General features: G+C 36.3%; 1 protein-coding gene across 1 annotated transcript in view; it reads left to right on the plus strand.

Annotated features, from left to right (window-relative positions):
• The first annotated feature begins 5472 nt into the window (after nt 1-5472).
• Nucleotides 5473-24533, plus strand: part of LOC141445574 (uncharacterized) — a 70642-nt gene continuing 51581 nt past the window's right edge. Inside the window, exon 1 of the mRNA XM_074111411.1 lies at nt 5473-5655. Within this exon, the coding sequence (XP_073967512.1) occupies nt 5520-5655 (136 nt within the window). The 5' untranslated portion in view covers nt 5473-5519. The remainder of the gene's footprint in view (nt 5656-24533) is intronic.

A 24533-nucleotide genomic window follows, 5' to 3' on the forward strand; every position in this document is an offset into this window, starting at 1 on the left:
CTACTAATGGTTTCAGATCACAGCTTCATGCTTAAGCAACTTGATACCTGTACATGCGATCCCGAGAAGAGGGGTTTTTAACCCTTTATGCTAGAAAACATAAAAAAAATCTTAATTTATTTTCTTATCTTTATCAGAAAACCAGATGATAACATAAACGGGGGACCAACCGAAAGAATCAAAGAATTTATTGGAGTTTCGTGTTATTGGAAAGATAGATAACGCATAAAGCCAGTAAGTACAGAAGAACTGCATTCCAACTGCAACGTAACCGCAACTGCTAACTGCCCATATATTTGTCGTTGCAGTTCAATTGCAGTCGGCACAACTGCACTGGAAATATGTGGGCAGTCGGCAGGTGGCAGCTGGAATACAGTCCGTCTATACTGGCCCTTAGGTAATGACTCAGCATTAATCGAAGTTTCTTTGCTAATTTTTTCTGCTTTTGGCCATAATCTTGCTTAATAGTAAGCGAAGACGGGGCCTAAGATACACGCTTGTCCAATAAAAATCCTAAATTACGTAATTAGTTACGTTCTCCGCGCGATGATTTTTTTTGTTTGCCACATCACTTCGTACGTTGCAATATTAGCTTCTGTCTTGCAACGATTCATATCAATATTGCAATATTTGATTTCTAACGGTTCAATAGCATATCAATGGAAACTGTTTAGATAGATTGAAATGTTTACCTCCCGGTACATTCAAAACAATTTAATCGTCTCGGTATGGAACCTATTCATGGTATGCTAAATATTGTCGTTGCAGATACCACCATAAAAAAAAATATTGTTCCAGAGCTAAAATGGTGTTGAAACGTTGGTAAATGAAGTTGTCATACAATTAATCTGAAAAAATATGTAATTCGTTCTTGATCCTACTAGTGCATAACTAATAAGTAAGGCCCAGAATTTTGCGTGCGGCTGTTGACATATAGTAGGGAGAGAGCACCGCTTTTTATCGATAAATCGATAGTTTTTTTTTATTTATGTTTTTATTAAATAAAACCTCAAACTTTCCTATGATACGTACTTTTTTCAGCGGACAATGATGAAAAAAGTTTGAAATATCGGAAAGTTTAATCCGTTTAAATTGCTTTATTGAAATCACTATAATTACGAAAATCTTTATATTTTATAACTTGAGAAAACATCCCTCTGAGACCACAACCAAAAATATATTTACAATTATGTATTAAAGTAACAACATAAATTAATTTAAAAAAAACTATCGATTTGTCGACAACAACGATAAAAAGCGATGCTCTCTCCCTGCAATCTGTCAATAGCCGCACACAAAATTCCGGGCCCTTCTAATAAGATTGTCTGTAATTATATTATACCACATCAAGTGCATAAACTAATACCTAATCGTGATTCGTGTTAACTTATAATCCACTTACTAGTGTCTCAAAATAAGTTAAAACGCTTTATTAACCACTTTTATTTGTGAATCGCACTTACAGATGCTTAACTTAAAAAAAGATATAGCCTCAGCCTTGTTACTGACAGATAAAAATTAAATAATGTTTTTGTCAATGAAAGCTAAATGTCGAAGTGTCACTGAGCGGGCCACATCGCGCAAAGAACATATTTCTGTTGGGGGAGAAATGTCTTCGAGTGTTCATCGCAAACCGGAAGACAAAGCATTGGATGGCCTCCCACTAGGTGGACTACGGATATCGTGAGACCGCGAAAATTGCGGACAACAGGTTAATACAAGTGGCAAGTTGTCTTTCATTGTGGCGTTTTAAGGGGGACGCATTTGTTCAGTAGTAGACATATTCCGACTAATGATGATGATGATGATACTTAGGAAATTAAACAAAGAAACAGTGATCGTTAGTCGTTTGTACAACAAGAAAGGACACTCTCTACGTTATTTGGCCAATCTATACATATAATAAAGCTGAAGAGGGTCGAAAGTTTTTTGGTTACCTTAACTGCAAACTGCATTTCCAGTCTAGATATTGACCTATAATTGCAAAAGTCGTTCATAATATATTGACGTCATACTAAAAAGTGGTAAGATATATTCGACTTTACCCTAAGTACAAGTTGTAACTATAAAATAACGTTCAAAAATTTCCTGCCATGACATTAAAGCGTGCCGTAGATAAAGTCTTGTCTCTTGTGGCCTTCATTAAAATCCTCAAGTAAAGAATGGTACCAAAACATTCATTATATTATTATTTTTAATGAAGCGTTCACCGCAAACGTGAAATAATAAAACAAAAGGACCATAGACAGTCGCGTTCACAATTAGGCACGGTCTGGTCGTGCGTGCAGCGTGCAATGACGGCCAGCTCCTGAGCCGGCATTATGCTGAGGTGGGTCCGTTTCGTGAACACCGTTTTCTTTGTCTTACTTTTATGTAATTATTCTGTTCACTGTTCCGAATAAATTGTATTTTCTTTCTTTCTTTCTTTCAAAAGCGCTAGACGGCAAAACTAGTAGTGTTAAATGCTATTATAGTTTTTTAAATTGAACGGCGGATCAAGCGATTATAATTGAGTACGTGCGTGAAATGCATTAAAAAAGGAACAGGTTAAAGTGCGTTAATGTAGGTGTGCGTAAAGGAACAGGATGGTCTGATGTCTCACGGTTCTAACGTTCCGAGCAATTAAAGCATTATCTATATTATAAAATAATAGGTAATTGTGTCCAAAATGCTTACTATGTTGGCTATCGCAATATCCGGTTAAATTTTTTTGTTTGCTTTTGTGGTAAGCAATGAAACTTAACTTGATAAATTCAACCACGGCTACATTTTATCATCTGTGCATACGATATTAAACAAAATTTGCACCTAAGGTTGATGCAGGTTACTTACATAATATCATCCCTGTTCATGTAATGACCAAATGCGAGGATGCGTAGAGAGCGGCGATTTTCTTCTGTGAGGAAGTGATGTCACAAAAGGAATGCGCCGAGCGGGCCAGCAGACCCTGTGCGACGCAAGAGAGCTGGGCGCCAGCGTATCGCGCAAGATCTCCAGCTCCCACTTTAATTAAGGGCCTCAGGCCACGGACACGGGGACGTCTGTGACCCGCAAGTGCAAGGTCCTCGAGGAGAATGGCGTGCCAAATGTTCCTAGCATGCCATTGGTGGGAAAGGGGGTTGAAATTAAAAAAAATGGCCAGGAGCGTGTCGGACACGCCCAAGATAGGGTTCCGTAGCCATTACGAAAAAATCAAGTACTTAATATTTTTCTAAGGATTTCGTATGTTGTACGGAATCTTCCAAGTTTAGGTATATTTTATACCTTAGGCTGCTATTTACTCTTAAACTACTAATAATTCTCATAAGACTTTTCTTGTAAGTTTGATAAATTGACTACCATCCTGAATTTTTTTATTGATTTTTTTTATTTGATACGGTCGATTTTCATAAAAAAAATCACTTTTAAGTTAAATATTTCGCAAACAGATCACTGAATCGAAAAAGTGTTTTAGCAAACCCAATGGTTTTAAAAGACATATCCAACGATACCCCACACTACAGGCAGGATTAGTCAAGAAAAAAAAATCACCCCCACTTTACGCCTATGGGAGGTACCCTAAAAATATTTTTTACTTTTTTTAAATTCTACCTTTTTTGTCAGCGTGACTGATATATAGGTATATTCATGCGAAATTACAGCATTCTAGTACTAACGGTCTCTGAGCTTAGCCGCGGACAGACAGACAGACAGACAGTAGGACAGACATGGCGAAACTATAAAGGTTGAGTACGGAACCCTAAAAAAACAACAGCCACGCGCATGGATGGAGCAATCATGCAGGTTGCCCATAGTAATAATGCTTTTTAAACTACTTATAATTTTACTAACCATTTTCTGATGGTTGCACTTCACTTTGGCGTTGCGCATTCGCGTAGCGCTATTGATATCTCCATCGCTCATGCTGGAAATGTAATAGTACATCTCTATCGTTCACGCAAATATTTCGGTGAATTTACCAAGTGAAGTGCCAGCATGATACTACTTTGTAAGTACACTACGCAAATATAATATAATTTAAATAATGCAGTCTTGTGCTGAAAAGTCTAAACAGTTGGCCGCGCCAAATACTCGAAGAAAGCAATTGTCATACAAATACAGAAATCTCGACCTCCCGAAGTCTTGAAAACTGGTCACGGATTTCCGCAGAGTTTTGAATTTAAAGAATATTTCTTTCACCGCCACCTAGTTGCATTTTTATCTGGGTACAAGTCACAGGAGGTGGGACCTTTCAAAATCTATAATAGTTTCTCCGACTCTGCCACCAAAGAATGCATCCAATCCAGTGTATGTAGATTTGATGCGAGCTAGATACAAAGAGACCGTGACGCCGCTGGATAGTTTTGGACTTCTTCAATTCGAGATTTTGTGGTAGTTAGGCGGATTAATTTGGCCTTCACTGAAAGCATGTAGGCCGCGTCCCTCTGTGTGTAGTCCATTTTAAATCATGTACAATTTTCGTCTTGAACAATCACAACAAATATATGAATGAGGGTCCAAATTTGATCCAAGTACCTATGTTAGACAGCTTTGGCCTAGGTGGCCTAGGTATTAGCCGTGGTGGCTTAGTAGCTTGACTTATGGCCTCTCAAGCAGTGTCATGAATTCGAGACCAGGTTCGACCTTTACTTAAAGTAAATCACCGTAAAACGGTGAATGAAAACATCGTAAGGAAACCTGCACACACTGGCGAAGAAATTTAATGGTGTGTGTGACTTTTCAATTCGCAATCGTATTGCGTGGGAACTACGGCTCAAGCCCTCTCATTCTGAGAGGAGGCCTGCAATGGGCCACGTTTAGGCCGAAATTATGAAACAAATGATGTTAGAAAGAAAGTGTCTTAAAAATGGCTTTCTTAAAAACAGACTTTAAGTAAGAATTAATGGGTCCTAAATAAATGTCGGGCATACCTTGATTATATATTTACGCGATTTAATTGAACGATGACAAAGAAAAACAAATGACGTGATAATTGAATTGCTAAATTCGAACACAAGTAACTTAAAATTTGAAGTAAAAAATTAGGAATTCCCATACTTCTTTTTTTTAGCATTTGAAAAACCGTAAACAAACTTGAAGAGTATTTTTATTGAAAAACGTTTTTAAAAAACATTTAACTTTTACTTATGACACCAAATGTAAATGATGATAATGTCCTTGCTAATTGTTACGTATTTGCTGTAACTGATTTTACAAAAGTGTTTTTCAATAAAAAGACACGCCAAGATCGCTTACCTTCTTTCTAATGCTACAAAAACGATGTATAAACGAGCGCCAGGTATTTTGAACCGAAGTGGCCAATTTCATATGAGAGGACCTAATATTTTAATACCTTTCGCTTATATCTTGGCCTATGGTTATCTTGACGCGGCCAGGTGTAAGCAAATAACTGAGTCGTCGCAATGCAGTGTGAGGATCTCATATTCATAATATTGTTGAACGCCATCCAGTGCACCACATTTGATATAAGAATCCAAGAGTGCAAAAATTTTGGTATTTTTTCCTGCTTTTAGATAAAGATGAATAAATCAGCTCGCCTCTTGCATCCACCGGTTGCCCGCAACTATCATGATGTCGTAAGAACATCTGGTGGGAGGTCTGCCGATGCTTCGTTTTCCGGTTTGTGGACCACTCGAGGACTTTTCTCCGCTAAAGGTAATCTATTCTTTGAGCGATGTGACCCGCCTACTACCACTTCAACTTGTATTCTCGTGGTGATTCTTACTTTAGCTAAGAGTTTTATACAAAACTGCTGTTTTAAAAATCAAACGTAATTTTACAAAATGTTTACATATCTGCCTCAGATATTTCATCTTTCCAGTGACAATTCTTCGAATTGAATAAGGTATAAAATTCATTTGCGAATAAATTAACGCACAATATGAACCTAAATAAGGTTAAAAATCTCACTAATATTATAAATTTATGCGAAACTGTGTAAGTCTGTTTTAATCCTCATTCAACGTGGACGGAGTCACGGGTAACGGCTGGTACAAATTAACAAAAACTCGTGTTACAATCTCCACGTACTTTGGACACGGTACATGGAGATTGTTTCAGACTGAAAGTGAAAAAGTATGATCTTCATTTTGGTCTTCTCATGCTCTGGAGTAAGTCATTGAAAGTTGCAAAATGGCCGAAAGTTTGATGGCATGGATATTTATTTTATTTCAATTCCAAATTTTTACTTTTACGGATAAAAAATACAAAAAGATTCCAAAAAACCAATCTTAATTTGATTGCTTAGAAACGATATCTCTTGTCCGGGTGAGCGGTTAGTTCCAAAGGAATGCCGAAAAAGTTTGAGGGCTTACGGCATAGATGTCGCTAGCGTCGCTGCTTAAGTGACTAAGTAAGAAACACAAGCTGAGATATGAGGTGCATAGGGAAATTCGTGTCGGTACCGTTGACCATCAGTGGTGTAGCGGTATAGCACGCGGTACGGATTACCGAGGACCTGGGTTCGATTCCCAGTGATGGTCTTATTTTTCTGTTTTTTCTGTGCATCTATATTTCAGTTTGTATTTTCAATTTCGGCTTTACGGGATGACCGTAAAAGTAAAAATTTGGAATTGAAATAAAAAATACAAAAAGATTCCAAAAAACCAATCTTCTTGGTTCCTAGTTTGTTTCCATATATGTTTTTGTGTATAATTTTCATTATAACTGTCAAAATTTGTTCAACAATTTCAGAAAATTACTTATATCAAAGCACTTTAGTTAGGTGTAATTAATTATTTTCTTTTTAGTTCTTTTAAAATCAGTTGAAACTAAGACAACGTATTATAATCAACAAAATTATTTAATTAAGTACCTTTATGATGTTCGCATAGAGCTTTACATTGCTTACAGTATTAAATCTATCAAAGAGAAAGATTGTAAATATGTAATATTCAAAGGTAAATAAAAATGAATCAGTTTAGTTGCACAGCGAATTTAATAAAGAAAAGTCTTTGTATATGAAGTAAAAAAACTTAGCGCAAATAATCGAGGTCTTTGATAAAGAAAAATGTTGGTTGTTTTTACGCGTAAAGCTTAATAAAGCTGCGCTTGAAGCATGTTTGAAATAACTTATTGAGTTATATAGCATTTTAAATATAACCGACAGAACTTGCGAGTGGGTGAATTTAATAAATCATTAACTATGTTTCTTTGATTTGACCAACAGTGAATTACCGTCTGGCCTAGTTTCTACTGAACCATCTGTCAAAGTTAATGGAATTAAATAATAATCTAACCAACAAAAATCTGGAAAACTCCCGACATTGTCACTTCAAAGTCCGATATCCCAAAAGCGGCTGAACCGATTTTGATAAAACATGTCTAAGACCCATCGCTAGAAAACCTGCTTTCAAATTAAAACCGCATTCACATCGGTTCACCCGTTTAAGAGCTACGGTGCCACAGACAGACATATAGACACACAAACACAGATAGCGGTCAAACTTATAACAGCCTTTTTTTGCATCGGGGGTAAAAAAACACGGCCAAATCTGATAAGAGTCACTTACTCGCGCATACTTCGATCCTGTAATACCGTGTAAACCTTAAATTTCGGCCATTTAACTAGGTAACATTCAAATCTGTCAAGTCATTTTAGCATGAAAGAGTAACAGACAAACAGATGAAGATTTTTTTAGAATTTATAAAAATCATAGAATTAGTAGATACCGTAAACTGCTTCAACTTTGCCCTCTGGCCCCAACATTGCCTGATTCGATTTAGAGTAGATAACTTAGCACTCTTATAGGTTTTAAACTTTTATCTACACGGGAATTATTATTACGGGGAGATAAAAGTTTAAAAACCTAGAAGGGTGCTAGTTATCGTCTCTAAATTGAATCAGGCAATGTTGGGGCCAGAGGGCAAAGTTGAAGCAGTTCACGGTACGTCACTCTTCTGTTTGAAACCTGATCACTGTCTGGTGACTGTTCACTATCCATACTTAATATTATAAGTGCGAAAGTGTGTGTGTGTTTTTATGATTGTCCGTCTTTCACGTCTAAACGGAACGACGGTAACATAGGCTACTTTTTATCTCGGCAAAATGCACAGTACCCGAGGGAACAGCGCGCGATAACCGAATTCCACGCGGGCAAAGCCGCGGACAAAAGCTAATCATGATATAAATCCAAACTAGCCATTTAAATATTGACGAGGATTTTGCCTTCAACTTTAATTGTTTACTGCAGGTCAATAAACTCTTTTAAAATAAAACATTTAGCATATCAAGCTCATTAAACTATGCAAAGAGCTCCGACCACAGATATAGATTACACTAGATAACGCAAACACCTCAATCTGTATGAAAACCAACCGTGTCACTTTTTTATATCTACTGTGACGTCTCAAGAGCGAATTAGCGATGTGGATTCCCCGATGTCCGCGCAAAATCGATTCAAATGCGCCACCCGCCCTCGCCTTGGGGCTCGAGTCAGTCACTAGTCATGATTAGTCAGTTAGCGGTCAGTCTTTGTATGGGGCCAACCCCGACGTTTGGTCGGGGTTCAGACACGCGAAGTAGATGCATTTGCGTAATCTTGTGTAATCTATATCTGTGGCTCCGGCGTTCGGGTTGCAGTGAATTGAGCCAAACCAAACATTTGCATAAACTCCCCTACGGCAATCGCGACTTAGCCTTCATTGGAAATTTTTCTTTTTTTCTTAGATTGCAAATTCCACCCGATCTTTAATTTTTTAATCCGATAGGTACTACTATTTTTGTCCAAGCATGAGGTTGCAGCAACTGAATACTAGTTCTTTGCACTTTATTTGCATAGCGTAATGTTAATACTGTCGTTAATATTTATTTTATGGTTGTTTTATTTTGTGTACTTACTTATAATATGTATTTTCGAATTAGCGAATAAACGTTTCTATTTCTATTTATTTTATTATTTTTAATGTATTTAGTATGCGTACCTACACCATTGTGTGGCCAAGAATGGGCAATTGTGTGGGCAAGAGTCTTTCGGCTGACATGATGATGATGATAGTCATTTTAAATTTTACCTTTCTTCTCTCTCTCTCTCAAAGTTCTACAGCCACTTGCACCAATTTCAGAGTAATATTATCCAACTTTAAATGACTCATAAAAAAGCAATCCTCAACAGTTTAATACAATCTCATTTTTGTGACGAATAACATTTTATTTTACCCACTCAATAACCATAAAAAAACCATACAATAAAGTCAAATTCCATCGAGATTCTGGGTCAAATCTTCTCGCACATCGCTTCCGTCCATATTATGCGAAAATGTTAAATCTCGACTGTACATGTGCTGCCGGATTATCCGGCTTTAGACTCGTTGCTGTCAAACTTTTCAGCGACTGACATTGTTAACGTAAATCCTCGAACCTACGAGTACAAATAAATACAGTGATACTTCAAAGCCGATCCAAAAATCCGATATCTGAATTTCTAAAAATAACAAGACATTATACCGTAGAATATTTTAAAGTTAAAGAATTTTTTACGGGTTATTTGGGGGTACATTACATAGACAATCCTAATTTTTTGACCTCGAGAATCCTGTGCTAACTTGAGGGGGGGGAGACTATTTCAGTTGTTCCCTTTAACTTCTTAAACTAGGCGTTATGCAATTGGTAAACCAGATTTTTAGCCCCAATAATTAACGAAGATACAGCCGATCAAAAATCTTCAATTTTTCAATAATACATAAACATAAACATTTTTTTCCCGTCGGTGTCGTAAAAGGCTACTAAGGGACCTGAGAGCCTACTCCGAAATTCTAAAATCGAAGTTCGTATCGTACCGTCTCTCTCACTCATATTAAATAGTATAAGGCGCCAGAAAGACGGAACGACACGAACTTCGATTTTCGAATTTCGGAGCAGCCCCGCTGGTGTGTGAGGAGGCAGCAGTTCTATGTCACTTAGACGACTTAGAAAAAGAAACTTAAGCGCCAAAGAGCTGGTGTCAAATTTCGAGTAAAAAAATCAGAAAACATTGTTCAAAAAGTATTTGAACTCTTTATTAAAAGCCTAAATTTGCTTTTAGCCTCATCAGTCATCACGTAAGATATTTTTTTCGAGATTTTAACCGGATTATATATAGAGTTTCTTGTTGATTATTATATTCCACTATCCACAGGCATTCGTGTATGTTGATATTAATTAAACAACATATTAAGACGTATAATTTGGGTCCAAATTTGGGCCCCAATTTAGTTCATATTTGAATACGATACGGTAAGTGTTCGCTTTGGCACGTGAAGCGATAGGGATAATGGATGCATATCAAATACAAAATGAAATAACATTAACTTTGAGTAAAATTATTTGACAAGCTTAAGCCCGCGGCTTTGCCTGCTTGAGAAATAACTTCATGAGATACTTTTGATATTTTATTATTAATTTGGTAACATCAGTCATATTTAGAAAGTCATTATAACTAATAACATGCATTGCAAACTCTTAATCTAAATACTTAAACAGTTTCAGTAAATCAGATTTAGACTTTTAGACGGGGATGCTGTCTCTTGTGAAAATATTGTCTGAATGATGTCCTTACTTAGAATTTAGCCTGAAAAAGGTATAATTTTTAAAGCTTCGCTCGCTCCGACGCCATTTTATTGATTTCTGATAAAGTAAACACGTAGAGCAATTTTGACCCTTTATTTTAGGGCTTTCTTTGTATTACGTTAGCACCGAAGGGGGTGGGTGGTGTTTGCTTTGCTTATTTTTATGACATGGGGGCTGGGGGGGGTCTAGATGGTGCTTACGTGAAGCAAATTTTAATTATATATTTCAATGTTTATTTCAATTAAAATTATTATATTATCCTTATGTTGAAGACTGTGCAGCTGTAAAAAAGTTCTAACTTTTAATTATGCATGACCCCTTATTTTTCGATTTTTCAGAATTTGTTTTTGTTGTATGAAAATCTAGTCAAAATTTTAAAAATCAATTTCTAAATGCTCAATAATTTTGTTTTTGGATTAAAATACTTTTCAGTACACATACCATGTGTAGTGATAGAATAAAAGCTTATTTGGTAATTATGTTTAAAAATGAAAAAAACAACGCGAAACAATACGACGACAAACAGTGACATTATCTTGCTGGCAGCAAATAAGAATTTAACTTCAAACTGATTTAACCTAGAAAATTGCTTATCTTTACGGACAAAGGTCACGAAACTCAACACTTACGTAATAATTCGATAAGACAGCAAGTAAAAGCTGACAAAACTTCCGACAATTGAGTTCATGTGTTTTACAAAAAAGTACATCAAGCAGAAACTTTAGCTTTTGCCTGTTTGTTAAACTGAAACTGATTTTGCCAAAGTTCGAACTTCGCCTAAATTTACTTTGTTCTGAGAAAACAATGTTAGAACTTGGAGACTCGTGTCAACTGCTAAATTTTAAATTTGCCCTAGGTGTTGTTTATCACGGCCTGAGTTTAACACGTGATTTAGAAAAACAAGGTCAACTGTCAGTAGGACTCGCGCGCTGAGGGTTCCGTAAACATTTAAAAGCTAGCATAAAATTAGTTTTTGCTGATGAGGCTTTTGGTCTTTTCCCTGCACTCATGGTATACCGCTCTTGTTCTTGTTAAATGTCATAGCTCTCTGTCAATAGAACGGAAAGTTCCTCTATATAGGGTTTGATTCTTCGGTTTATAATTAGAAAATTTTGATCGTGTGTGCATAGTTTTTTTTTACAACTCCAATTGATTGTAGACTGAAATAAATATGTTTATATTAATTTCACTTGTAACATAGTATCTTGAAAGCATACAAAGACACCAGAACATCGAAGTGATCCTTCAAAGCTCCCATTTGTCCTTTCGAGGTACGAAACCTAACTATGAAATGGAAAGAATATTAAATTAAAACGTTTCAGGAAATGGATTCTCGCCAAACTCAAATACATCCAGTCGCTAGAACGGCAGCGTTAACTTAATTTAAAGCCAGTCTAGGTAATTCAGGTTGCTGCATTCACCTGAAAATGGAGTCTGTAGTGCATTTACAGCTGCTCACTTATCGAAATGCTTTAAATTCTTATTTGACTGTAAAAAAGGAAGTTTTTAATTTACCTATAATATTTTTTGCAGGAACTCAGAAAGGACGGAGTATGATCACTTCATTTCATATGTAGGTAGGTACTATATGAACCGTTTTGAAAAAAAAAACTAAGGCGCGACTTCTTTGACTGCGCCAGATGGCCTTTAACGCACATTTCTTGGCTATACGCGTCAAGTACATATAGAGATGGTGCGTATTTACGTTACCAGGGTTTGATACCAGGTATTTCCTTGCTATTTCCTTGCAAGTATACCAGGTACCGACCTTACTAACAAGACTTGAAAGTATTTTTCCATTAAAGTATACTGTCCCTTCAAAGTAAGTTACTACTATGTCAAAGTTCCAAAATGCAAAATGATATCTTATGTTCTTACACATAATAAGGTTCAGATTGTGCTACCAAATTTGGATTGTGTAATACTTTCAAAGTATTTTACGTCTTGATTGGAATATTTTGAATCTTATCTGTATAACAACAGGGTTTAATTTAAACTTGCAAGGAAGCAAGTATTCGACTTATTGCGTTGGACAGAAAATAGTTTGAAAGTATTTTGATACCTGTTTTCTGCACCTGGTATGAGAAGTCGGACGTACTTTTAAGCCCTGGTACGCGATTTAGCAAGTATAACCCATCCCTAAGTACATATGATACCAACTGCCCCACATGGCCCTCAACCAACCCATCAGAAAGCAGATTCACGGATCATCATCATGTCAGCCAAAAGACGTCCACTGCTGGACATAGGCCTCCCCCAAGGCTCTCCACTCAGACTAGTATTGTGCTTTCCGCATCCAACGCAATCCCGCGATCTTAACCAGGTCGTCGCTCCATCTTGTTGGAGGCCTACCGACAGCTCGTCTCCCGGTACGCGGACGCCATTCGACAACCTTCTGACCCCATCGGCCATCAGTCTTGCGAGCAATGTGCCCCGCCCAGGCGCCCACTGCTACTTCAGTTTCGCAATTTTTCGGGCTATGTAACCGGTAACCTTAGTTCTACTGCGGATATCATAATTTCCCGCAGAGAAACCCCGAGCATAGACCTCTCCATAGCCCTCTGAGTGATTTTGAGCTTCCTCATGAGGCCCATCGTAAGCGCTTACGTCTCAGATCCGTATGTCATCACTGGCAACACACACTGGTCAAAGACTTTTGACTTCAAACACTGCGGTAATTTGGACGAAAAGACACTGCGAAGCTTCCCGAACGCTGCCCAGCTGAGTCGGAGTCGAGCCGAGTTAGTAAAAGTTCGGAAATTCTATTCTACTGCCAGACCTTGTGGTTCACGCAATGAATGCCATGTGAAAAAGTTAGTCAAGTACTATCTAAGGTACAATAGTGCATTCAAAAATATCAACTTCGTTTTATATCTTTCGCTCGGACTTCTTAGAATAATAGAATCCGATACGCGGCGACCAATACATCAAATGCGGTATATTTTTGTGGATCCCAGATATCTCATTTGTCACGTAGCTCCGATATTTCCTAGGGGAGCATCCCCAAATAACGTCACTAAATTTTTTACCGCAGAAAAGAAGGCAAACAGTTTTCGCGGCTCGGGTTGGCTAAAGAAGTCGTAAAAGAAGAAAAAATGCCACAACTATTTTATGTTTTATAAATATTTTGATTTATTTTGCGACAAATTAAATAAATTTGTGCGTTATTAGGTGTTTCATCCAACAAAATAGTTTTTAACTTCTATATCAATTCGGAGAAAATGTTGGGTATTTAAGGCTAGAGTGAATAAAATAGGCCAATGCCACAACTATTTTATGTTTTGTAAATATTTTGATTTAAATTGTGACAAATGTAATCTGTTTATTTTGGCACAAAATTTCTGCGTTACTTCTAAGTACTTCACGCGACAAAATAGTTTAACCCCTTTATCAATTTCGAGAAAATGTCTTCAAGGCTAGAGTAAATAGAACAGGCTGTTACTGAACCAGTTAGATACACCTTTTGGCCTCATCTGCACTTTTCATCACGTTAGATAGAGATCAATCGCGGGTCAGTTTTATGTAAAAAATATATCCTTCCAAATTATTATAAATACCAAAATATGTGGCATGCAAAATAAGGCTAGAACGTCTAGACGGAATATGTAACGTGTAAAAGATAAAATACGCATACAAATACCTTTTATTCCGATAATTCTGCGTAATCGAGATAAAAACTTGTCATTTTTAAGACTCAGTTAAAAAACATGAAATAAACAGAAATATCATCAGCAGGTGGTAGGACCTTGTGCAAGGTCCGCTCAGATTGCTATCACCATCTTGCTCGCTAATCTTGCCGAGAAGCAGCAGTGCTTGTACTGTTGTGTTTCGGCGTGGAGAGTAAGACAGCCGGTAAAATTACTGGCACTTGAGGTATCCCATCTTATAGGCCTCTAGGTTGCCAACGCATCTGCAATACTCCTGGTGTTGCAGATGTTTATGGGCGGTGGTGATCTCTTACCATCAGGAGACCCACTTGCTCGTTTGCCATCCAGTCTAATAAAAAAAAACATAAATAGAGACTTAGGGGCTGTTTCACCATCCATTGATTAATTTTATTTGACGAATAACTGTGATACCGTCTCCGTCTGTTAGAATAAAACAAACAGAGACTATAAAAACCGGCCAAGAGCGTGTCGGACACGCCCAAGATAGGGTTCCGTAGCCATTACGAAAAAAAAACAAGTAATATTATGTGTTATCTATATCTATTACCAGAAAAAGAGCGTATCTTCACGGAACTTACGTCCTTTTGTTGAGAAGCGCAGTTTTTCGGCAATTACTCAAAAACGGTATATCCGATCATGTTTAAACCAATTTTCGTTGAAAGTATTTATTAAGCGTTACCTTTCCATAATTTTTTCATATTTTTTGGACAAACGGTTTACAAGATAGAGGGGGGGACACAATTTTGCTACTTTGGGAGCTATTATTTCCGTAAATCTTCACTAAATCAAAAAAGGTTTTGAGAAACCTTACTAAGTAGTATCTTTTCAAAAGAGCTGTCGAACTATGTGCCACACGTTGATGCGAGTTAAAAAAAAAATCAATTTATGTTACGTGGATAGAGTGCCCCCCTAAAAATATTTATTTTTGTAATTTAACTACAAAACTAAATAGCGGCTTTGACTAGACACCTGCACTCCAAATTTCATTGTTATACATCTTGTAGTTTTAAAGTAGAGTAAAATGCCTGTGACATACGGACGGACGGACAGACAGACAGACAGACAGCCGGACTTGATGAAACTATAAGGGTTCCGTTTTTGCCATTTTGGCTCCGGAACCCTAAAAAAAACAGGTTGCAACTTCTTACATCCTTCGAGGAAACCTATCCCAATTTCAATTACAGTTGTGCAAATAGCTATGTTTACCACGTAATGTTTACAGGGTAAACTCAATTCTTAAATTGGCGGATCCCATCCAAGGTCCCTAGAATCCTTTAAAAAGCTCGTCCTCTTTCCGGATCCCATTTGAATTTCATGAATATTAATTGACAAATTTGTTCAGATGGTAATACCGGCCGATATCGGCATCACATCTTAATATTCCAGCTCTGGTTGTTGACAAACTTTTAAAAATTTGAATTTAATACTGGCTACTGCGTAAAACTTTTAATTAGGTACCTACTCTGTTGGAGAGGAAGAAAAATATCATAATGTAAAAGGTAAATCCTACTGTCCTATCCTACTAATATTATATTATGTGAAAGTTTGTGAAGGTTTGTTACTCAATCACACAATAACAGCTGAACAGATTACATGAAACTTGGCGTACAGATAGACTAAGATCTGCATTGAGACATAAGATACTTGATATCCTGATAATGCCTTCCAGTGGGATAATATTTTAAGTTTGAACAAAAATTGAGGGAATATCTATTAAAGGACCGCAAGTCTAAGTTCAACTCATTTTTAATAGATGTGTGGCGAAAACGCCACGAATCCAAGTCGCATATTGCATGGCAACTCTATGGAGAGAAAATTGTCTATTGCTCTCGGAACACTCAAGCTACGACTCGTTAGATTTGCTCTGTTGTATAAAATTAATTCAGTGCCTTTATTGCTATTACAATACTGTACTATTGTATATGTACTAAGTGTATGAGTATACGCCTTTGAAGAATAACTATCTTTTCGTTCCCGACACCTATCACGATCCATAAATGAAAACTTTTCTACTTAAAATACATATTGTACAAATCAGTGGGCGAACGTAAGAAACAATTATTATTTTTTACGAACAAAATTTTTTCGACTGACAAAATTTCACCAAAAAACTGTAAATTTTCGACTGCAACATGTGGGTTTTTGGTGCAGATGCAGCATTTCCTGATAAAACACGGGCATCTGCAGTAGCAATATCGTTGAAGACTTTTCAGCAAAATTTTTCACTTACATATTCGAAGTAACTTTGTCCTTTCTTTGTAACATCACGATCCGTAGGAAATCACAATTATTTACTTAAAAGGTCATGGTCAGGTGCAAGATTTTACTTATTTACCAAAGTTTGCTTTCAGATAAAAAGATGAATAAATATCACGGGTTAATTAACACAAATTGACCAAGACATGTGGAAGTAAAATAAGGTTTTATGTTGTTATGGATACCAGGTAACAAATAAAAATGCTACACAGACAGACACGTACAGACACGTATACGTACTTTAATGTATATTAAACGCCCAAGATTTAAAAACAATAATTTTTTTTTTTTTTCATATAAAATATCTGACTGGAGATCGTTCGAGTGGTCAGGTTCTCTAACTACTTAACTATCCGGTCATCAAGTCAAGTATCAAATATTATAAGAACAATGTTTCACTGCTAGTGTCGCTGCAAATTCGCACAAAGTAAGCAAAACGTATGCGCAAAAGTATTCCAGGTGTTTTGTAGCAGATAGGTAAACGAGTATCTAAAACGCCTGGTAAAGGTATATTTTCTTTCACTCGACGCGAATTTCAAAAGTATGGACAAATCTTAGGCACTAATCGAGTTATAAAAAACGGGTTTTAAATTTTTTTAAACCCCTATTTTTACTCTTTCCTGTCAATTACTTTTTAAAAATCGAACGTATACCAATGTTTTGGTAAAGTTAAAACATTGCGACTGTTAATACTGGCCGTGAGCAATTAATCAAAAATGTATGCCATACGATTAAATAGTTAACCAAGTGTCAGTATTCGTATACAAGATGTTCGTATATTTTTCTAAGTAAGTACTTATTTGGAAAAATATACGAATAATTTTTGTAATAACTTAGGTATACCTATTTGTACAAATATTCATTAGGTACACTATTCAATTAAACTTACGGTAAGTACCTACCTATCTAAGTTTACCACATTATTTTGACAATGCAGTATTTTTAAAAGCTATAAGCTTAACTTCGTTTATACTTTTATATACACAGTTTAAAAAGAAAGCAAGTATACAATCCCCTTAATTACACCTGAAGATTCCTTGCTTTTGTTTCACAATTCAAAGTCAAAATTAAAATATCTTTATTCAGTGTCAAGAATAACTACTACACCGCGTTAAACACTAACATGCTTTGTGACTCGTACAAATAATTGCCACTAAAACATTATCACACTAAATTAAAGCAGGTCTTATTAAATTGCACCCGCTGTTTACGTGCGAAATATCAGTGAAATTTCTTGGGAAATAGCTCGGTGGTGATAATTTATATAAGAAAGGCTTCAAGATTAGGTCCGTAATAGGCCCCATACATAACGCCGCTGGAAGTCTAGTTTGCCTCTTGGGTTTTAGAATGTTCACGCTATAATAGTATCTGTGGGTTGAAAATGCTTTGAAGGCAATTTATATTTACGCTTAAGCCACTAAGATGTTTGTGGTGAAAAAGGGGTTGCAGACAAAATTTTCATAAAGCAGAATCTCGACGTTCTTGATGATTTAGCGAAAAATATTTTTACTGTATGTAATATTAAAGATTAGACCGGTCGCAAGTGGCGAGTTGTCGTTCATTGTGGCACCTAGTCAGCGAGTTTGACTTGAAAACAGGTTACAGTAATAATTTGAAAGGACAACGTTCACTCGCACAACGTCTATTGATTGCAATTAACATGTCATCTTGAGAGCCGAGGTACAGTATATGTCACCGTTCTTGGACAGTATGCTAGATTTTGATATAACAATGTATCATCATACCTACATGAGTTACTGTTTAAAATATATCGCAAGCACCTTCCTTTGCTTAAGATGGTTCTTTTTGCATGTAAACCAGTAACGCAGCCACAGTTTTCCCACAGACATGTTTTTTAGGTATGCGATTTGTTGAAGAATATTACTAAAAGAAGGTTTTCGCAAATTACATAAAAGCAGGATCAAAAATTACAATCATGCTGTAGTAAATTTTAATTCATTTTACTAGGCTGTATTGTATTAGTCAGTCACGTGACCATATAGTTGGTCAAATTATAATGATTCAAAATAGGTGATGGTAAGAAACCAAGTTCAATTTCTATGTCATTTAAGAAGCAAAGATAAAATAATTTGATAATTTGAGATAGAAATCTTCCCTCTATCGAGGTCAAACGTTATAAAGGCGCCGAAGGCTGAAGACAAGACAAGTATACTACCCCCCCTTTTATCGCGCGATAAAAAATGTTTCAAGACGTCAAGCCATAACATGATAACTTCATAAAGATCTAAATCAATATTACCGCGCAAACGATAAACCCTTTTTATTCGGCATCATAAATATCAGCTTTCGCTAAATAAGGCTTTACGGGTAATCATCGAAAAATAAGCACTAAAGTAAAATACGACCAAAAAAATACGAGTACGATATATCGAAAGCAACTTACTCTTGGGCGGACTGGAAGTGAATTTATTGAGAACTGGGAATATTTTCATCATAATTAAAAAAAAGCAACCAGTAATGAAGTATATTATTGTCATCTTAACATTATCTTTTGATTGTTTAAGATAAGAAATAAAAAGCAGTACCGTTACGGGGTATTTTGAACCATTGGAGAGTTACTTTGGCCCACATGAAAACCACATAAAACGAAAAATAATATGTAAAATAAAACGTGATCGATCAATTAAATTGAAAATATAGCAAAGAGCCATATTCTCAATGCAATAATAAAAACAGGACCGAGTTAATCCCAAGGGCCTTACGGTATTTAATTTATTTATAATTGGTGCTGTAAAAAAAAGTACCTAAATATTCTTCCAGCTAATTCTGGTATCGATGATAAAGCCGATCTCTCTAGCCAATTTTTTAAAGTATTTTCTTGTTTAGTTTTTGAAAGTTAAACTCTAGTAGCTACTTTGTCTATCCGGCGCAAGACCGCCTGTTTTTCGTGGCAGATCAGATTTTTTAATCGATTGTAGTAATTTTTATGGGTAAGTTCATTAATTATCCGTTTTTTTGTGTCGATTTAGTTTTAGGAGCCATGGGGGTTAAAAAAGCGGTAACGTTTTGTATGCTCTGCCTACCCCATTTGGGAATACAGGCGTGATGTTTGTGTGTGTGTGTGGGGTTAAAAAATCTCATATTTCAGCCATTTTATAGTTTGTTTTACTTCAACCTTTTGTTATGTATACTTTTCTGATTTTCTCAATACTGCATGGCCATGGAAATAAATAAAAAGTTAATACTTCGTTACCTTAGTATATTCAACCTCACAAGTTCTTAAAATCTAGCACAAAATGCAAAAGGGTCTCAATCTGTTCTATTCATAGACTCCTGACTCTTCCGCAAAGCTGAAATCTTTGACACAAGAGCAGCATTCGTCACGTACCCCGGTCATATCCGTCGGGATCTCGGAGACATTCTTAAATTTTCATAGCGAACACATTTCTCTACGCCCTACGTGTCACAGCGAAAAGTGAAAATACGAAATTGCGAATAGAATTTTATGTGAACCATTCTCTGCCGATTGGGGACCCGTGCGTTCACAGAGTGCAATTCTATTTGGTATATTGTTATTAAATATATATCTGAAAAATGTAGCCTGGGAGAAACGATTTTGCCTTTAGATTTTGCTTAAGGAAATCTTAAACTAATTGTACTTTTAAAGGAAGCAAAGTGATTCAAATATGATTTTAATAATGTAATCAGTTTTAACTCAGGATAAGTTATGAGAAGAATATTGGATAGGTACAAAACTTTTAAAAGTGTCTGTTAAGATTCGCAACTTTGTAACAAGTAAAACTTGAGGTGCGAACATCGACTTTCTTCAAATAGACACTTAGAATTCGCTTTAATTTCCAGTTTTCTCAGAAACACCAAAATCACGTTGAAAATTCCTGACAATGGCATTCGCCAATAAGCCATCGCAATAAGTATTTCAAATAACAAATGAGGAATTGTTGCTGTCATTTCCTACAACATTTTTGTGTATTATGATTGAACGGTAACGAAACTTGAGGTAGTCCCAACAGACTGAATTGGTGAGTATTCATCATTCGCCTAACGTTTACCCGGACCGTATTTTTTTAAAAGTAAATAATGAAACATTACGAGTTTATAATATTCAAAGTTCAATTCATAAAAGAATAGACCAACGCTTTCAGTGACTATCAAACATATAATCGCATATTTTGCCAGGAACAGCATATTTAGCATTCTGATAAAACCAATTCACAATATACGAACTTACGTAGTGCAATGAATATTTTTATGAACGATAAAAACCCGCTTCGCAAAAATATGACCGACGGAAATTATACTTAATGTACTGTGAATAACTTAATGTTGATTGAGTTAGTGAGAAGGTACGTTTTCTTTGCCATTTTAAAATTATTACTGTTGTTTCAAGCGAAATCATGAATAAAATCCTTGCGCTCTGTCCGTAGCGACTAGCAGACATATTATAGCCATGTTAACTGACATTTCAATTCTCTCCACGCGTGTTCCACACGCATTTACGAGTATCTGGGTTTTTCATTATACTCGTAGAATAAAATATTGTATTGATAACTATGACCCGAAATACATACACACACAAACATCACGCCTGTAATTCCCAAATGGGGTAGGCAGAGCACACGAAACGTTACCGCTTCGGAGCCAATTTTAGAAATTTTAGGTTTTATGTTTGACAAAAAAAGGTACAATAGTGACAGGTTGCTAGCCTGTCGCCTACGGTATACCTTAACCTATATCCTAAGACAACATCCACCGAAGAAATGGAAAGGTGAAATTCTAACCCGACACCAAACGGGAAATACCAAGGAATAATGGTAATTATGTCATCATTATTCATCTTCAACCCCTATCAGGCCACAATTGGATATAGATATTTCCCATGCTACGTCATTACGCTACTAAGCCCAATTTGTAGCATCCTGTTTCCAATCACTGCCTATTGCGCGACAAAAATCGTAGATCCATGTATTTTTTAAGCCGCGAAAACGATAAGCAAAATTTAAATAAGCAAAGCTCGCTGGCAAACACTTGTAATTCCATATAACATTTAGGCTGCAGCTAGAGAGCCCACGAGGCTCGGAAGTTGACTAAGCCTTGACGTTAATTGCTTAATTATTTTTGGCAAGAAAACAGATTAATGTACTTCAAACAGTCTCATTGACGTCTTTCGCACCCCATTTCTTACCGACTGAGGAAATTAGGAGGGCCACGTTCAAGGGTTTAGAGAATCAACGGGTAACAAATTGTTTTGACACAAATACTGTTTGCTTTTGGGTATTTATGAACGTCTTTGTTGACTTACTTCAGCGTTATTGACGCCGTTCCATTTTGTTTTTCGTCGCCGTCTATAAAAAGCACACCTTTGAGCTATTCTGCTTGTATTGGTAACTTTATCATCTTCATACGAGACGCAACATAAGACGCCTCCCCTTTGGAATGCTACAAATGACAACTCGCCACTTTCATTCACCGATTGCCCGCAAATCTCGCGAACATGATGTTGATGATATGGATGGACGGCACCGCGAGATATGCGGGTAATCGGTGGATGAAAATGGCGAGTTTTAGAAATAAAAAATGTTACTAACTACCATTTAGTTCTTAAAGTCCATGTTTACCTAGCCGTAGCGCCTAAAATCTAGCTGTGATTAATATTCATGAAAACACAAATTGAGACACTGGCACGAAATGACCGGGCTTTCCCGGCATTAGTTATCGAAATTCCTTAATTTTGTACCGGGATTAGATTCTGCCGGTAACCGTTCCCGCTATTAAAGTTACTTGTGGAATAAAGTTTCTGGACAATAATTACATTGTGAGTAAACGGCGGGAAATTGAGTTTTAGGTTTAATTTTGTTAATAACTAATTTGTTTAATAGACTTGCAGCGTAACCGCGGTGAGCGTGAGTTTGTACCGCCCACCGAAATCGAGGGGAATTCAGTGTTTTGTTTTTCCATGTTAATATGTAGTGGAGTCAAAAGTGATAACTATGTAGTTTCTAACATGGTTTTTGTATGTTATGTTCAGCGTTTTAGTTATTTCAGGTTACTTTAAAAAAATGATATATTTTAAATTTTAAATATTTTTATATATTAAAAATATTTCACTGCATTTTAAAGAACCTTGAATAAAATATAAAAAGTTCAGTATGGTTTATATTATTTGGAAAAACAGAACTGCTTTTAGTAGTCTCTTGCAGTACACGAGGGCGTTTTAAATATAATTATAAAATGTGTTCCACAGGTTACTTTTACTTAAATTCAAAAATAGCCCACTATTGTATTTTTGCTGGTAAGTTCGTTTTTTTTTTAATAAACCTAAAATAAGACAGTAAAAATTCATCACATCTAAAATATTTAAGTGAAATAGGTTACTTAACATTATCCTCTCAATCGAAATATTTATTAGCCTCAGGCTACTTATATCAGTCAGCTTGAAATTTAAAATTCACTGAATAATGGACATTTCATTTCAATACTATTCAAAAGTAAAATATTGAAATCCTAATGGAAGTTTATAAATATTTAATCCGCATCCGATCTCGCATTCAGAAATATTCATAATTCTAATTTTATATTCAGCAAAGACGGCCCTGTCATTAAAATCCATTAGCACAATAAGACAACAAAAGCTAGAGAACTAATGGGAAACACAAAATAAAGTAGGATAATCATTGACTTGCCGATAAAGAAGCTATAACGGCAATTTGGTCTCGCCCCAAATAGGAAAGAGCTCGAAGCACGCGTGTGAAGTGTGGGTTCCGTATTAGTACAGATATGTGACACGGCTACGATTTTCATGTACTAGTAATAGCCAGGGGTCGGAAAAAAAGTGCGGATGACGTTTAAATGACGTAATTTTGCACACAAGATGATGTTTTTATTTAAACTTCCATGTGACACGTAGTAACAAAGTAGCATTAATGAAGTAACAAAATAATCGTAAATAAATCAATGGAATTCAGTGAATAAAATAAATTTCATATCGTTTAATAAAGAGGTTGATAAATGATAAGTGATAATTGTTTATGAAAATCCAAAATACTATTTGAAATCATCCTATAAGTGGTTTGGCGTCTTCGGCATTTTTTGTCCGACCCCTTGTAATAACTGAGATCTTTTACGAATGTCTATCGTGATCATTGCCATCTAAAGAGCAGAGTTGCGTCAGTGTTCTATCATTCCGTACAATAGTCGTCATATCAGCGAAAGACGTCCACTATCAGACAACGGCGTTCTTCAAAGAGTTCAACAGCTCAATGAGGGCTATCGCGTATTAATTCGTCGCTAGAGGCGCTAGTGTAGCGTGAGGTCTCCGAAATGTCAAATCTCATAGTTTTTGGGTGAGCTATTTTGGTATTTGCATATTTTGTGAATATTTTGGATTACCTAAAATTCATTATGGAAATTATGCGTTACGGGGCAATTAATGTCATGTAAATGTAATGTCATGTGTATGTAAGTGTAAATGTTGTTTTGAGACAGTTTTGTCTTTCGGAAACTTTTGTACTCCCTTTTTTCCCAACAAAACGGGACTACACAGCACTGTGGGTGCTCGATACTTTTATGGTACGGTTATAAGGTGTATTAAATATGATTTTAATCTAAGCTTTGTTTTTACTTGAAAGCCACACTTAAAAACCTCACGCAACAGTGGCGCCATCTAGAAAGACAAAAAACAAAAGCCTTCATTGCTATAGAACTCTTCAGCACCATTGTCCTGCGCTGTCCACAACCTTCTGATTCCCGTGACTATCAAAAGATCGTCGCATGATCTTATATGGGGCCTTCTTACGCTACGTCTTCTGATTCGCGGTCGCCATAAAACAATACAATATAGTATACTTCCCAGTTCAGACGTAGTTATGCTCTACTTCTTTCTTTCCTTTTTGCTGACACCGTCAACGGCGGCTGGTTGGTGAATATAGCGGTTGTCAAAGGCGATTGTCGAATCAATGAGGGCTAAAAGATAGGCGAAACATCGCTAGATGGCGTTAGTATCGTAAGGTTTTTTTACGTTATTGTTAGGCAATTGCAAGCAAGACCGTACGTCAAAAAAATCTCACGATACTAACGCCGTCTAG

The sequence above is a fragment of the Choristoneura fumiferana genome, chromosome 2, assembly GCF_025370935.1.
Source record: "Choristoneura fumiferana chromosome 2, NRCan_CFum_1, whole genome shotgun sequence".
In the NCBI taxonomy this organism is placed as follows: Eukaryota; Metazoa; Arthropoda; class Insecta; order Lepidoptera; family Tortricidae; genus Choristoneura; species Choristoneura fumiferana.